At 39.0% G+C, this 15532-nt stretch overlaps 2 protein-coding genes across 3 annotated transcripts in view; one reads left to right on the top strand and one right to left on the bottom strand.

Annotated features, from left to right (window-relative positions):
• Kua (Plasmanylethanolamine desaturase Kua) overlaps positions 1-3465 on the bottom strand; it is a 32954-nt gene extending 29489 nt beyond the window's left edge. Inside the window, exon 1 of the mRNA XM_088202844.1 lies at positions 3168-3465. Within this exon, the coding sequence (XP_088058970.1) occupies positions 3168-3411 (244 nt within the window). The 5' untranslated portion in view covers positions 3412-3465. The remainder of the gene's footprint in view (positions 1-3167) is intronic.
• The window catches only part of LOC148227515 (mitochondrial ribosome-associated GTPase 2), a 289075-nt gene extending 274274 nt beyond the window's left edge, over positions 1-14801 (top strand). Inside the window, exons 2-7 of one of the 2 annotated variants that reach the window (XM_088202841.1) lie at positions 12390-12623; positions 12688-12881; positions 13019-13127; positions 13367-13549; positions 13947-14085; positions 14151-14801. In XM_088202841.1, coding sequence (XP_088058967.1) covers positions 12489-12623; positions 12688-12881; positions 13019-13127; positions 13367-13549; positions 13947-14085; positions 14151-14524 — 1134 coding nt within the window. In that variant the 5' untranslated portion in view covers positions 12390-12488 and the 3' untranslated portion in view covers positions 14525-14801. Of the gene's footprint in view, positions 1-12339; positions 12624-12687; positions 12882-13018; positions 13128-13366; positions 13550-13946; positions 14086-14150 lie in introns of those variants that run through there. The other variant, XM_088202840.1, reaches the window with a different exon arrangement.
• Positions 14802-15532: the final 731 nt, after the last annotated feature.

Below are 15532 nucleotides of genomic sequence, written 5' to 3'. Positions count from 1 at the left end.
TTGAATACAATAGTAATTTGTGCTATTGTTTTCAATTCGCTATAAAGTTATATAATTCCATTTCATTGCAATTAGATTAATAGAAAATTTTGTGCGGAGATGTCTGTAACGCAAAATATAACGGAAACTAATAAACATACGTTTTCTAAAATCAAATACATGACTATGTAAGAAAAAAGTATTAATCTTATATATATATATTAATATATTCCTAAAACCTTATGCCTAAAACATCCTAAAAGTGTAGGAAACGCTTCTGTAATTATTGATAAAATATGCGATAAATGTGCGTAGATACTAGATAATTAATTAAAATCTTTATAATACATAATACATCAATTATCCAGTTTATAAATATAAATCATTATTCATTACAAATAAGATTTGACATATTTTTTAAATTAAATAATATTTTTAATGAGAACATACAAAAATTTCACACCGCGCGGCTAAACTATCGTTATCGTTTTTTTTTTTATGTAATATTTAAATTCTCAAAACATATCCAATAATCGCTTTTTAATGCATATAACCCACAAAAATACATTGACCCTTGCAGTTATCAATAAATTTAAAAGAAAACTAGCAAGTTAAAGATATGAAACTACTTTTAATCAAAAATCCGACACATTTCGTTACTCGTAAACAGGACTTCAAATATTAGTTAAATATCATTGCGTGCTAACTGTTATTACTCTTCTAAACTTCTTAATAGTGATGATTCAAATATGGGCTAGTATTTATATGTCGCTTATGAAAGAAAATAAAATAAATTGATAATGAGTTTTAACTTCAGACTTAAAGCATGTTCCTCAAACAAATTAAACTTGTGGAGTTATAACTGTTAATCAATATAAAATTTATATCGTTATTCCCGTTTCGTTCATCGCTCTGAATACCTTGACATCCTACATACAATTAAATATATTTGTTAGAGTTTTTTTGAGAGTTTTTCATGGGGTGTTCACTGTGCTGATCAGTGAACAGTATAAGACATTTTAAAATAAATAATTTATATTTTAAAATGTGATAATATTTTTTTTAATTCACATGATCGCCCTATATTTTGATTCTGACCCTGAATAATATAATTATGACCATCTGTTAATAAAATTAAAACCGAGATTTGATTTGTATTTTAATTTAAAATAGATTTAAGTTCTGACTATTTAATTTCTTGCTATTTTTCATCACAATATTCATATGTGAGAATAGGAAAATCTAGAAAAACCTAATTTGTGATTACCGATTGGAATTATAATTATATGATAATCACAATTCCAATCTCTTAGAAACGATAAAAATTAAAAGAACATAATGGTACATATAGGACTCAAACCAAGGTCTTATAGATATTATTCACCGGTTTATACCACTGTCTATCGTATTGTGTACTAGCAAACTCTTGCATTATACAATCATTTGATGATTTTCATGATTTGTTTTATAAACCGCTATTTAGCTGCGTATCACGAAATCTGTTAATATTTATCCATAAATTGCTGTTACAGAAAAAAAACTATTATGTTATCCCTTATAATCACTTATGTTAACAAAAAACAATTTGAATATAAAGAGAAAATAATATCTCACAGTGTACCACAAGTTTCCAAATATGCTGTTTATAATATATTTTAATGATATAATTAATAATATAAAAACGTGTAAAATACATACATCTGTTTGCGGACGACACTTTAATTTGTTGCATATGTGATCATTTTTAAGAAGTTGTGGATAATTTAAATAATGAATTAAGAATAACAGAAATATGGTTAAAAAATGTACTTCAATTTAGTGTATATTTATTAATTATAAAGAAATGTTAGATTATATTACAAAAATATTACTATGACTTCTGATATGCGAGTATTAGTCCAAGTATATTCAAACCAAATTTTGGTTAATAGAAGGACGCAAAAACTATTATCACTTCTCAGAAATGAAAAATTCACGTCAAAAGCAATAAAATTATGTCGGCGCCGTCGCAGTAAGAACGTTTGTTACCCAGCGTTCCTACTGCGACAGCACGGTTTTATTGCTTTTGCCGTGGATTTTTTACTTTTAGGGAGGAATAATTGTTTTTTGCACTCTCCTATTGGGCAAAATTTGGTTTAGATATGATTCGTTTAACTCTCAATTATTGTAAGTCGAAATATTGTTATAAAAATGAGCACTAAATAATCGATAGCTTCCATTGCTACGGCGACGTTTATAAACAATTAGTTATATTAGTGAAATAAATGAATAAAATAATATATGTCATAGATTTAAATAGCATATGTTATTTAAATAATATAATATTAAAATTTACTTTTCAACTAGCAGAATTGCTGACAATTTTTTTGCGACAGCAATGCTTATAAATAATTTAATATAGTTAAGGAACCATCGAAAAAATAGATTATCAAGACACACTTCGTCATTTTTTCAAATTTTTAATCAATTGTAAATAAAAGTAAGCGAAACATAGTTTGAGAGCAATGCGAATGCAAAATTTTGTTTTTTATTAATTTAATTTAAATGCAAAGGTAAGCCTATACAGATTGTAAAATTATAATATAGAAGTATAGTAGAAATATACCAAAAAGTAAATAACGCATTTATACGTACTTGGGCGTTAAAGTGTTAAAGAGTCAAATCATGGATTGCGATTGTAAGAACGCGAATCCTTTTTAGTGCTCACGATACATACAATATCGATGTATCTGCAGCCAGAGTGAATGAAGAAATAACGCATTTATTCAACACATTCCCGATCCAACCCTCTGTACAAATATAAGTAGTACCCCTCAATCAAAAGTGTTATCTATGAAAACAACTTGGTGCTTCAGAATGTTATAAAAATAACAGCACTCTGAGCCATGAATGTTTGTACATTTAATTTTAAGAAAAGCGTCTTTCAAAAAACTCTTTTCTACTGCAACAAGATTAAATACAGTTTGAGAGAAAGTGATTGTTTTAGAATTGGATGGCCGTATCTAAAGATTTTCTCTGAAGAAAGTTTAAAGTGGTTCAAGGGAATGTCCATTTTGGTTAAATGAAAACTTTAGCTACAAGTGATGGTAAGTTTGTACAAGTTATGATGATCTTTAAGATATGAAAAGTGCGGAAAAACTACGGGTAGAGATTGCGCAACGGGGATTGAGACAAGGATCGATTCGTACCGGGACTGTAGAGCTGGGCGAGCTCCCTGGCGCCTTTGTGCCTCGGCCCCCATCTGTCGGGGTCCTTGGGCGCGGGCGCTCCGGCGGACAGCGGCGCCTCTTCGGGCATCGAGTGACGCTCGATCTGGCGGCGACTCTTGACGGGCGCGAGGAATGTGCTCGCCACGCTGGTGGCCAGTTCTAGGCGCTCGGGCGCCGCCGCCAGCGCCGCCAGGCCCCGCGCGCAGTCCGCCACCACCACCATCGCGGCGCGCGTCACGAGCGACCCATCGCGCGCGGCCGCAACAGCGACACTGACTAAGCTCCTAGCATCTACGTACCGTAGCCAGCGGTGGGGGAAAGCGCGCGCTTTTCCGCAGCTTTTCTGAGCGCATAATAGCATTTTGTCATCTATTCGTTCGCCACCTTTTTTTGCTAGCTCTTCTTCAATATATTTTTAATTCATTATCCAAAACTTTATTCGCTGATTCAAGTACAAAAATCACCCCGATCCACAAAAAGAACAATAAAAAGTTAATTGAAACTTAATACCAACTACCTATCTTTGACAACTGCTGAATTATTCGATATAATAACTGTCAACAGACTGTAGGGCAGCGTACGCCACAGCTTCCACTTTTTATCCAAAAAAACACGCACACTAAACTAATACAATCGTATTTTAGGAGTTGACAACCGGCTACTTTGATATTATATATTATTATTAACTTTATTTTGTGCGAAATGGGCCGAAATGTTTATAGAATTATGTGTAAAAGCTAGTAAAATATTACTTTAATGTGAACAAACATTCTCAAAAATGGTGTCAATAAAAACCAAAAATAGAAATCGCATTCAATTAGAGATAAAATTTCTCGAGAAATAAGAACTTTCGATTTGACATTTTTCTCGAGAAATAATACTCGAGAAGAAACACTAATCAGGAAAAAGGCTAAAGTATTTTGATTTTAATTTAATTTCAATTTCAATTTTGGATATGTCTTGTGTAATACTACATAGTGAATCTGTCTTGATTTTAATTTATCGTAGGTGTATTAGCCTTTTTTTGATACTGCATTTTGATGTTATCAAACTCAGTCAGGCAAAAATATAAAAGACTTTGAGAACTAGCAAAATATTTTTATTTCAAAGTGATTTGTGAGTGAACTTTTGAAAATACGGGAATTCAAGATTTTGATAAGGCCTTTGACAAGGTTAGTCATGAGATATTATCAAAAAAAATCTCGGTTCTTTGCGATAAATCTTCCAATATAGCATTTCACTCTGACGATCTTTCAGTTATTCGCGTCCTCTACGACACTTTAGTTCGCAGCATTCTTGAATCGGAATCTATTATTTGGAATATCCAAATTACCAAATACTCCATCTTAATCGAAACAGTTCAGAAAAGGTTCTTGAATTTAATTTAAATAAATAATTTAATTTCCTGTAACAACTGCAATTATTTCATTTCCTGTCCCGTGACAGAGAAGTTGCTGTTTTTTTCATTGAAAAAATAACTTTCGAACTATTGAGCTAATTATTTTAGAGTTGAGTATTAATGAGAAGAGTTGCAACACCTAATACTGACTTTCTTTAGAGAAAAACATAATAGATATTATTTTTCATTAGTGTTGCTCGGGAGCGAAGTGATAGTAAGTGTGTGGGGGGGGGGGGGAAATACTTGTCTCCTTAATGGTACAAATAGAATTCTGAAAGGTAATAAATTTGGTAAAAAAATAACATAATAACGCTAACAATAATATTTATGAGTTATATTATAACATCAATTTATTTGTGTTATTTATCAAATTTGAGAATCACGTTCTGAATTTCAAGTGAAATAAATACGGTCAATGTTACCCTACTACAAAATCTGGTTGCACTCCGGTTGGAACAAGTACCTTTTAACCCACTTTTTTAATTAAAAAGTATGGACTTGAAGATAAGGTAAGGTTTCCGAGCTAATGTGCTAAGTAAATCATTCTCTAATCTCATAAATACTATATTTTTATATATAATGTTTGGTGTACTACATAAAAATAAAGTATTATGACATAATATAGTTACATTTTTTTTATCGCAGTTAAGGAAACTCAAATATATTGTATGATATAGAAATATGTATATTTTAGTACAATATAACACGATTTATTATTTTTATAAATAATGTATATACTTTCAAGTTGTCTTTCTTTGTAAAATGTACTAACACTTAAGTACTTACGAATACAATTTGTCACTTGTAAAAGTAATGTATGTCATAGTACCTGTTCAAATCGATATAATAAACTAAAAGAAAATAGTGTGCATGTATGAGTTTTACTATTTCGAAGAAATAAACGCTTGTAAGTACTTATAATAATGGGTAATTAATAATTTACATCAGTCTTTAAAGTATTGTCCTTCACATTGACAATCATAATATACTTTTAATAACTTATGTTATTGAATTTCGTCACTAGGGTAACAACTTGACATTGAATTGTTCTTATTGTTTCATATATAATTCAACGAACTTACTTATACGGCAATTAGTATGTGAACGATAACAAATGGAAACTTCTCTGCTTCGATAATAATATATTTAATATAATACGCCACTTCGTCCATTTGATCGAACTAGCATAAATTATTGAATGTTGTTATGTAATGCATGAAACTATATTGTATTTAAAACTAAACAATCATAATTGTATTTCGGTTTAGTTAGCATTTGGCTACTTTGTAATGTAAACCAATTTATTATATTGTTTTTGTGTGAAATTTGACTAATGTTCAAGACTCAGAATTAATCGGAGCAAACTGGAACAAAATCCTGATTGTATATAAATTCGAGCGATCGCCTAAAATATTCTTATTAAATATTGATAAATTTCTCGTATATAATAATAACCTTATATTTTATTATATAAGCATTATTTAATAAATAAATATCTAACAACTCGTATTTTTTTGGAAGAAATATTTATTTATAAAATTGTATATTTTTAATTAAACAATGTTCACATAAGAAAGCTGGTGATGTGCTTATAACGACCGTTTGCCACCCCTAACATGTATTAAAAACGAAATTTCACGGAAATTTATTGGAATATTTTGAATAAGTAGTACCATAACAAAGGGTTAATAAAAATGATATAGCTCCTCTTATTGTAAAGTGACTCAAGAATATCCAAATATTTTACTCTCTGCACCTCGTCGCTCTTGCTGTGCACGCTTTGTTTAGCTACTATTATATTATTTGTTCTGTGGTAATCTTATAGTTGTTTTCACCGCTATTTTTCAACGTAGGTCTACTATTTTTTAGTTTTAAAAAGCGTAAATTTATTAAATAATTATAATGTAATAAACAACTTATCTGTAATTATTATGTTTTATTACAAAATTTAAAATGTTAGTAATTTTTTTAATTATTTACGGAAGATAATTGATGATTAAGTAGTATGATATTTGAATGAATTACAGTTAATGTTTTACATGTAATGTATTGATAATGTTTGAAGGAGGAGGAGCAACTTACTTTTTTCCCTGGGGCGCGAAATAAGCTACGTACAACAAGGCAATGCCATAAACCGTTCTCCGATCTCATAAAACGAAAAACGACAAACCTTTCTTAAATTTATACAAAATAACCTTTTTCTAAAAAATAATTATTTATATGAAATATGTGTTTAAACAAAAGATATTTATTTTTTAGAATGAATTATGAATGGCCCTTGCCCTGCCAATTTTCTAGATTAAAAAGTGCTATTTTTGTGCTGTATTTACAATAATATCAATTTTTTAATAAAATTAAGTGCTCTGTAAAATTATAAAATGTCCTAAATTATATCCTCGCTGACATTCACATCACCTACATATGTTATGTTTATTAGTTAATCCTTTTTTTTTTTTTTTTTTTTTTGGTAAGTAGAGGGAAATCTTCGAAAGACGTCGTTAGCTTCCAAGTCGCTAACGACAGTGCCGGATTCCGTTGCTAGTCAACGACCTACCGGCTAAAACCCATCTACTGCCCTCCCCTGAACGACCGGTACTGTCTGTCCGATATATCCCTTCGGTTCGTTCAGTTCTGGGACTGTGTCCCGTTGGGGCCGCTATTGCGCTGTCTTTCAGCGTCTTCTTTGTGTCGCATTACGGAGGTCACAAAGTTCTTCCATGCCTCAAAGAAGCTCCTGTTCAGCAGCATTGATTGTACCATAGTGTTTACTGCGGCAGGCCTTCCTGTTGTCCTCTCCAACGCTGATCTGTCCGATGCCCACGCCGAGCATTCGAAGAGCGTGTGCTCAGCGTCGTCGTCTCTTTCGGTGTCGCAGTGGTGGCACACGGCGCTCGCTGCTTTGCCAATCTTCTTCAGGTACGTGCCGAAGCAACCGTGTCCGGTCATGCCCTGTGTGAGATGGTAAGATAGCTCACCGTGTTTCCTGGCGATCCAAGTCCTCAGGTCACCGATGAGCCTGTGCGTCCACCGACCCTTGGTGGACTCGTCCCATCTTCGTTGCCACTCGGACATGGTCGCAGCTCTGGCGGTCTCATTCTCCTGGCCGTTGTAGGTCGCCTGCCTCTCCAAGGCGAGTAGATCCAGCGGTGGCAAGCCGCATAGGGCAAGAACAGCATCTCCAGACACTGTCCTGTACGCGGAGGCTACTCGAAGCGCACTTCTTCGCTGCACTCTTGTGAGACTGAGCCTGGCCTTCTGAATTGTCATGGCCTGTGCCCAGACCGGGGCGCCGTAGAGGAGGACCGAATGGACGACCTCGTTGTACAGTCGTCGCCGGTTCTGTTTCGGTCCTCCGACATTGGGCATCAGCCTGGCGAGGTCCTCCGCCACACGCGCCGCTTTTGTCGCTGCTGCCTCGGCGTGGCGTACGAAGCGCAACTTGTCATCTATGTGCACACCCAGGTAGCGGATCTCCCTCTTGAATGGTATTTCGAGGCCGTCGATCGCTATCCTGGGTGGCGGTAGTTTGCGCCTCCGCGTGAAAAACACTGCTTCGGTTTTCTCCGCCGCGAGTGTGAGCCCGGCTTGATCCATCCATTTCTGTATCAGCTGCAGCGCCTCTTCTGCTGCCTGCTGCAGCTGTGTCGGTTGCTTTGCGGTGGCGACAACTGCGACGTCGTCGGCGAATGCGATTAGCTCGACGCCGTCGGGCATCTCCAGGCGCAGCAGCTCGTCGTACATTAGGTTCCATAGAGAGGGACCCAGCACCGACCCTTGCGGGACGCCCGCCGTCACTCGTCGGGTGCGCTTCTCGCCCCCGCAAGCATACTCCAGCAGCCTGTCCGTGAAATAACTCTCGACTATCTTCACCAGGCATGCTGGGGTTTTCCGGTCTCGGAGTGCCTTCACCGTCAGCGTCCAGCTGGCTGAGTTGAAGGCGTTTCGGACGTCTAAGGCAATCAGTATGGCGTGACTGCTGGTCTTCGCGCTGCCTCGCCATGCGTGCCTCACCTTCATGACTACCCTCTGGATGGCGTCAATAGTCGACCTGCCCGGGCGGAAGCCGTACTGTCGCTCCGACAATCCCATCTTTTCATCTTCTAGTACTGCCTGCAGTCGCTGGAGGATGATTCGCTCAAAGAGCTTTCCGGCCCCATCCAGCATGCACAGAGGGCGGTACGCTGTTGGACCCGGTAGAGCTCCCTTCCGCTTGGGGATCAATACTAGCCGCTGCCTCTTCCACGGCTTCGCGAATGTGCCTCCTTGGAGGCAATCGTTGTACACCGCGGCTAGTAGCTGCGGGTCCGTCTCGGCGATCCGGCTGATGACTGCGTTCGGCACGCAGTCCGGGCCCGGCGCCTTCTTCACGCTGATCCTCTTTGCAGCGTCGACCACCTCTTCCACAGTGAATGGCGAGAGAATGCTCCGTTCGTTGACCGGGTTGGTCTCGCTGCTGGGCCAAGTCTCTTCTCTGTGTTGGGGGAAGAGACCGTCGACGATCTGTTCCATGTTATTCGGGTCTTCCAAATACGGATCGACGGTGGCTTTTCGGAGTTTCCCCCTCACCATCCTGTATGGCGTGCCCCACGGGTCAGCCTCGAGCATAGCGCACAGCTCGTCCCAGCATCTAGACTTGCTCGCGCTGATTGCTATACTGAGGGCTTTTCGAGCCTGCTTGTAGCCCTCTCTTGACGCCTCGTCTCTGTGTCTCCTCTGCGCTCTTCTGCGCGCCGAGAGGCACTCGCGGCGAAGGTCCGCAATTTCTTCTGTCCACCAGTATGTGGATCGTCGGGGCGGCCCTCTCCTTCGTGGCATTGACGCGTCGCAACAGTAGCGCAGGAGACCATTAAGCGCTTCCACGGTCCGCTCCGGCGACGCTTCGCTCAGTGCGGTCTCGATCACTGCACCTCTTCTCGCTGCGACCTCCTCATCGAAGAGTTCGACATCCAGCTTATGCACCGCCCATCCACTCTGTGACAGTGGCGGTCTCGGACGTGCGTCTTGTAGCGTCAGCACGAACTCGACGTACATATGATCACTCGCCGAGTGCACTTCTTCCAGGACGCGCCACCCAGCGACGCGATGAGCGATAGACGCACTTGTAAAAGTTACGTCCAAAACAGAGCCGTAACTTCCTCTTCTGAAAGTGGGCGTATTTCCTCTGTTGGCCGCGTGCAAGTTCAGCTGAGAGGCCATTTCCGCGAGCAAATTTCCGCGGCGGTCCGTTTTGTTGGAGCCCCACTCCGGCGCCTTGGCGTTGAAGTCCCCGGCGACGACAACTGGCAGACTGGAGGAGGATATGTCGTCCGCGAGCCGGGACAAGTCTGTTGTGAAGGCGTCTAAGGGCGAGTTCGGGGAGTAATAACAGCTGTACAGTCGTATGTTCCCGACCTCAACCCAGACGAAGCCTCTGCCGCCTGCCGCCCCAACTGATGTCTCCCTCAGCCGCACTGACGGCACGTAGACTGCACTCCTGCACCCCGCCGCAGAGTACCACCTGTGCTGGCCGTCCCGGTACTGCTCAGAGATCAACACAACGTCTTCATTTCGCTCGTTGGTCGTGTGCAGCATCAGGTCCTGCGCCGCTCTGCACTCATTCAGATTTATCTGTAGTACACGGATTACGCCTGAGTCTGCCGTTTCCTCTCTGCTGTGCTGTAGATTTTGACGGTGCAGGTTGCTGCTTTGTGGCCTTCGAGGCCGCAACGGAAGCATTCCTTGCTCCGGTCGTTGTGGTCCGTGCAGTTGGCCGCGATGTGGCCCATGCCGAGACACCTGAAGCAGCGCTCCTCCTGTTTCTGAGCAGCTCGAACTCGGCTGTGTATCCAACCGACGCGAACCCTCACCAGTGCCAGCAGCGAGGCGGCTGCTGTTCTGTTCAATATGACAGTTGCCGTCTGGGTTCCTCCGTAGGCCGGCTTCAGCGAGACCTTCATGTCGGTCGCTTCCTCTGCTGAGGCTCGAATGGCCTCGACGACTTCCTCCTTGACCGTTCCTCCGTCGAGGTCTCGGAGGACGATGCGCATCTGAGGCACAAGTCGGCGAACCTGCATGTTCTCTCCTAGTGTCTCCTTGATCGAGGTCAGAAGCTCCTCCGTCTTCTGAGATCCTCGCTCCATTTCTAGGAGGACATCCCCGTTCCTCGTTTGCCTTATCCTGCGGACTTCCTTCGTTACTTCCGGATTGGACACTCCCTTCCTGATGGCGCGGATCGCGTCCGCGTAGGACAGGGAGCCCGTCTTCACCGCGATCGCCTCGTTTCGAGGGCCGGTTGCGACACTCTTCGTCTGAAGGGTGCCTTCTTTCTTCGTCGCGGCCGTGTTTCTCGTAGGTGGGGTCATTGTTTTCTTCGCCGCCGGCTTCCTTGCCGGGTCGGCCTTCGCCGAGGCTGAGCTTCTCGGCGCCATCATCTTCTGGTTTTTTCCCCCTCTGCTTCCATTCTTCACTTGCTGCCAATCGGAGGCGCGAGTCGACACTTCCGCTGATGTAAACCCCGCAAATGTGTCAACCGCGAGGGGAGCGGTAGCTGCAGGAGTAGTTGTCGCGTAGTGTGCGGTAGCTGCTGGAAGCTCAGCGGCCGCAGATGACGCGATGGCCGCCGATGACGCGGATGCCGCGGATGTCGCGATGGCCGCAGGTGTCGCGGCAGCCGCAATTGGAGTTTCAACTGTCCCTGCTGGTGTTTCGCTCATCGTCACCACCGGAAGGCCAGCTCGTTTGATTGCTGTTTCAAGGGCGATGAGTGCGCTCTTGACCTCAGTTACGCCCTCCTTTATGGGATTATGCACATTTGGCTTTTTCTTAATAAATAGGTCAAGTTCGGTGATCGCCTTTCGCATTCGTGCAAGTTCCTCCATCTCGATTTACCCGGAAAAACTCGGAAAAACTCACTTGAACACCGGAAAAACAACGGAAAACCCCGGTACCCGAACCTCCCTCCGTGGGCTAGCCGACCCGCCCGGAAAATTCTCCCGGAAAAACCGGAAAACCCGGGAAAACGGAAAAACCCCTGGGACCAACCAAATGTCGGAAAAGCTCGGAAAAATCTATGAAAATCCAGGGCTTTCCCACTTTCCAATGAAAATCCTTTTTCCACTGCACTGTCTCTGTCACTGGCACTGTCACTGTCACTGGGTCAGCTCAACTCGTCAATGCAAGGAGCGACCCAGAGTTGTCCAGCACTACACCAGGGTCTGCTCAACTCGGTTTGAGGAGCAACCAGCTGATGATGCTCTGTTCCACTCTTCAGCTGGGCGGAGCACCCGGCTCATGCGTCACCAGCATGCGCGCACACAGCACTTTGTACACGCAGTACGTCCGTCCGCGACGAGTGTCGAAACGCGACTTATTAGTTAATCCAGTGAATTATAAAAAATCAGATGTTACCATTTTCTGAAAGCACTTATTTTTCCCTTAAGGTACATTTGCCTGGATTCATTTGGCAACATCGCAAAAATTTTAAATATGCTACTCATAAGATGCTTGTCTATTTTTATAAGACGCAAAGTACCATTTGAACGCGGGATATTGAATCTACAGTTGTTTTTCTGAACTTTTACTAAGAATTTAAGGGACATATATGACTAAATTAAAAATTCTCTAATAATAAATTACTTTAGCTTATCTAGAATATCTTATAGGTATTCAAAAACAACAAAAAACAATGCTTTTAGTACGCATTATTTAATTGAGTTTTCTACTCTTTTAAACTCTTTATTATAAAATTAAATAATGGACGATAATAATATTGTTACGACCTGTTATTATGTTTTGACATTTACAGCTAACCTAAAATAACTAACTGCTGTGTTTACATGAGTCTTTTGAATATCATTATATTACTACAATTTTAACAGTAGTTTATTTAAATTTAAAATTTGAATATTTAGAAATACGTAAATATGTTAAAACGGGGAGTGTTAAGTCTTACTACAAAATTTACTCAAAGTTTTCAGCCTATCATTACAGTGCGACCATTTTGCAATCAAGGTATTATTCCGTTGCGTAGTAAGAAACCAAAGTCAATAATATCAGCAGTGAGTAAAACTTCAGTTGCAAAATTATTATAAATTTCATTTCGTACTACTTTTCAAAATCTAGGTTCAATATTACGTGGATAAAATATACGTGAGAACGGCAGCTGGTAACGGGGGTAATGGATGTATTGGTTTTCTAAGCGCCTGGGTAGTCGAAAATGCAGGTCCGGACGGAGGAGATGGCGGAAATGGAGCTCATGTGATATTCTTTTCAACAGGAGATTGTTCAAATCTTAACCACTGCAAAAAAGTTTTAGAGTATGTATATATAAAATTATGAATAAATAAATTGACCAGATGTGCCGACAGCAAAGTAATACTTTGCTCTCATAAATTATATTCTGTACACCTGGTCATAAATTATATGTAGTTTTATGACTTATATTATTTTCAAGGGCACCCCATGGAGAAAAAGGTGCAAGTAGAGACTGCAATGGTAAGAATGCCCAACATTTAATCATAAAAGTACCATTGGGCACTATAATCAAAGACGACAATAGCAAGGTATTATTTATAGTTATAGTCAATATACCTATAAGAGTCAGCGGACGAAAACTATAAAGGATGCATGCTCTTAAATTTCTGCCTTATGATTGGTCGTTCGATTAAAGCGATGTACCGACACAGGTAGTGAGAAATTTGATTGAATCTTGTGATTTTTGTATATGTCCACTGATTCTTAAAGTAAAAAACATTTATATAGGGTTTAGTATGGTATAAATAATATTTAATCATATTTTTAGGTAATCGCCGACCTTTCGCTCGAGGGTATGATGTTCGTGGCGGCGAGAGGTGGCGCTGGTGGTAAAGGAAATAGATATTTCGCTAATGACGTTCAACAAGCTCCAAATTTTGCTGAATATGGCGGTGAAGGAGAAAAAATTAATTACACATTAGAAGTCAAAAGCATGGCGCATATTGGATTGGTAAATTTTGCATTATTATATAGGGAGTTCCAAAATTTTCTTAGGCTTAACCATGCACTATCTTTCGCTTTATGCAAACATAGCGCTCACATGTTTAGTTTTATAACTAAAAAGTTTTTGATATTATTTTCGCAAGGCAAAATTTTTATCAGGACATCTACTTACACTTCTTTTTCTGATACAACATTGTAGAAAATTGCTTGATTACATCAATGAAAAGAGCTCAAAATTCAGTTTTTTATTTTTCTGTATCAATAACGCTCATGTTATATCAACATTTGAAATACCTATGTATATAAATATTATTTTAGATGAATTTGGTTCTCAGAAAATGTCGGACTTCTCTAGTATATGCTAAGTTATTTTAATCTCAATTAAATATTTACTAAAATTTCAGTTAGGATTTCCAAATGCTGGTAAAAGCACTTTATTACGTGCCATTTCTCGGGCTCGTCCACGCGTTGCTCCGTATCCCTTTACTACTCTTCACCCACACATTGGAATGGTGCAATACAGCGATTATATACAAATTGCAGGTATATATCTACAGCTTTACTGTTTACATTCATAAACATACTACTTACATAAAAAATTACTACAGTTGCAGATTTACCTGGTTTGATAGCAGGCTCTCACATGAATCGCGGGCTAGGTATACAATTTCTCCAACATACTGAAAGATGTTGTTGTTTGATATACGTCATAGATACATCGATTCCTAAGCCTTGGGAACAATTGGAAACGCTTAAGCACGAACTCACGCAATTCAACGAGCAGCTGGCAGAGCGTCCTCAAATCATCGTAGCTAATAAAATGGATTTATCGACAGCGCAGGAAAATCTACCTCTCTTGGAAAAGTATTATCCAAATTTTGAGATAATTCCAATATCGGGAAAGATGGGAATGAATCTGACAAAATTTTTGGTGACTCTTAGAAAAATTTACGATGATAATATCAATGTAAAAATGGAGTAGTGGTTACCGGGATCGCTTCAAAAGTGTATTGATTTTTTAATATATGGTTAAAGTGTGATGCAACTAAATAAATTTCTGTTTTATTCGTAAAGATGATGCAAACTGTTAGGCAAATATTTGTTTATACACACAGGTGTGTAAATAAGATTTGTTAATATTATAATAATGGACCTCAGAAGTTTTTCTTAATTCGCCAACAATAATTTATCATTGGATGGCAACCAAAGATTAAAAGTGTAATTTTATCATTATAAAATAAAGAATTATTTAAAACAAACTTACTGCAATATATTTTTTAATCCTCACTGAAAATTTTGAGTCACGATAAAAGCTTTTCAAGTTTTTATTTAGATACTAAATAGTATTCCAATGTACTTTTAACACTGATTTAGTTTCACACTGAACCAAATAGAAAATGAAACCTACAAAAAAGCCTCACTTTTACCATACAATTACTTCTTATTATAACGATACTGAATTTTTATTCATTAGTTAAAAGACAGATCACTTTGGAGTTGAATCTGGAGAATAAAAGTAATATAAAAAAATTTAGATAGAAAAAGTCCATCAGGTGTGAGTCGGTGCATTATCATGATGAATCAGCAAATGTTGATTGTATGCTCTAAATTCCAATCATTTTTTTTTATTATACGAATAATATTCCTCAACATTTTTTAAATATATTTATTTACAATCTGTTTATACATGTAACAGGTAAAAAAATGTTATCACAATATTGACAAGTAAAGAAAACATCCCATTAGATGCCTCTCCATATTTATTTATAAAAAATCTAATTTATTATTTGTTGTGTCGTGTTAGTTATGTCACATAGTCAAAATCGTTTTAAGTCGTCAAATAGTTCGGTTGCCATTTTGTTTGGGTGGAGTTTTAGTCTGACTCTATATTGTGTATTTGTTTGTTATTTCATCTTTTATAAATTCTATGTTAAGGTCATTATGTATGTCGTTAGGAACATACCAGGAAGTGTGAACTATTCTGAAATGA

This window comes from Plectrocnemia conspersa, unplaced genomic scaffold (genome assembly GCF_051122295.1).
Source record: "Plectrocnemia conspersa isolate PC_06_02 unplaced genomic scaffold, ASM5112229v1 ptg000013l, whole genome shotgun sequence".
NCBI lineage: Eukaryota > Metazoa > Arthropoda > Insecta > Trichoptera > Polycentropodidae > Plectrocnemia > Plectrocnemia conspersa.
This window is presented reverse-complemented; position numbering and strand designations above follow the sequence as displayed.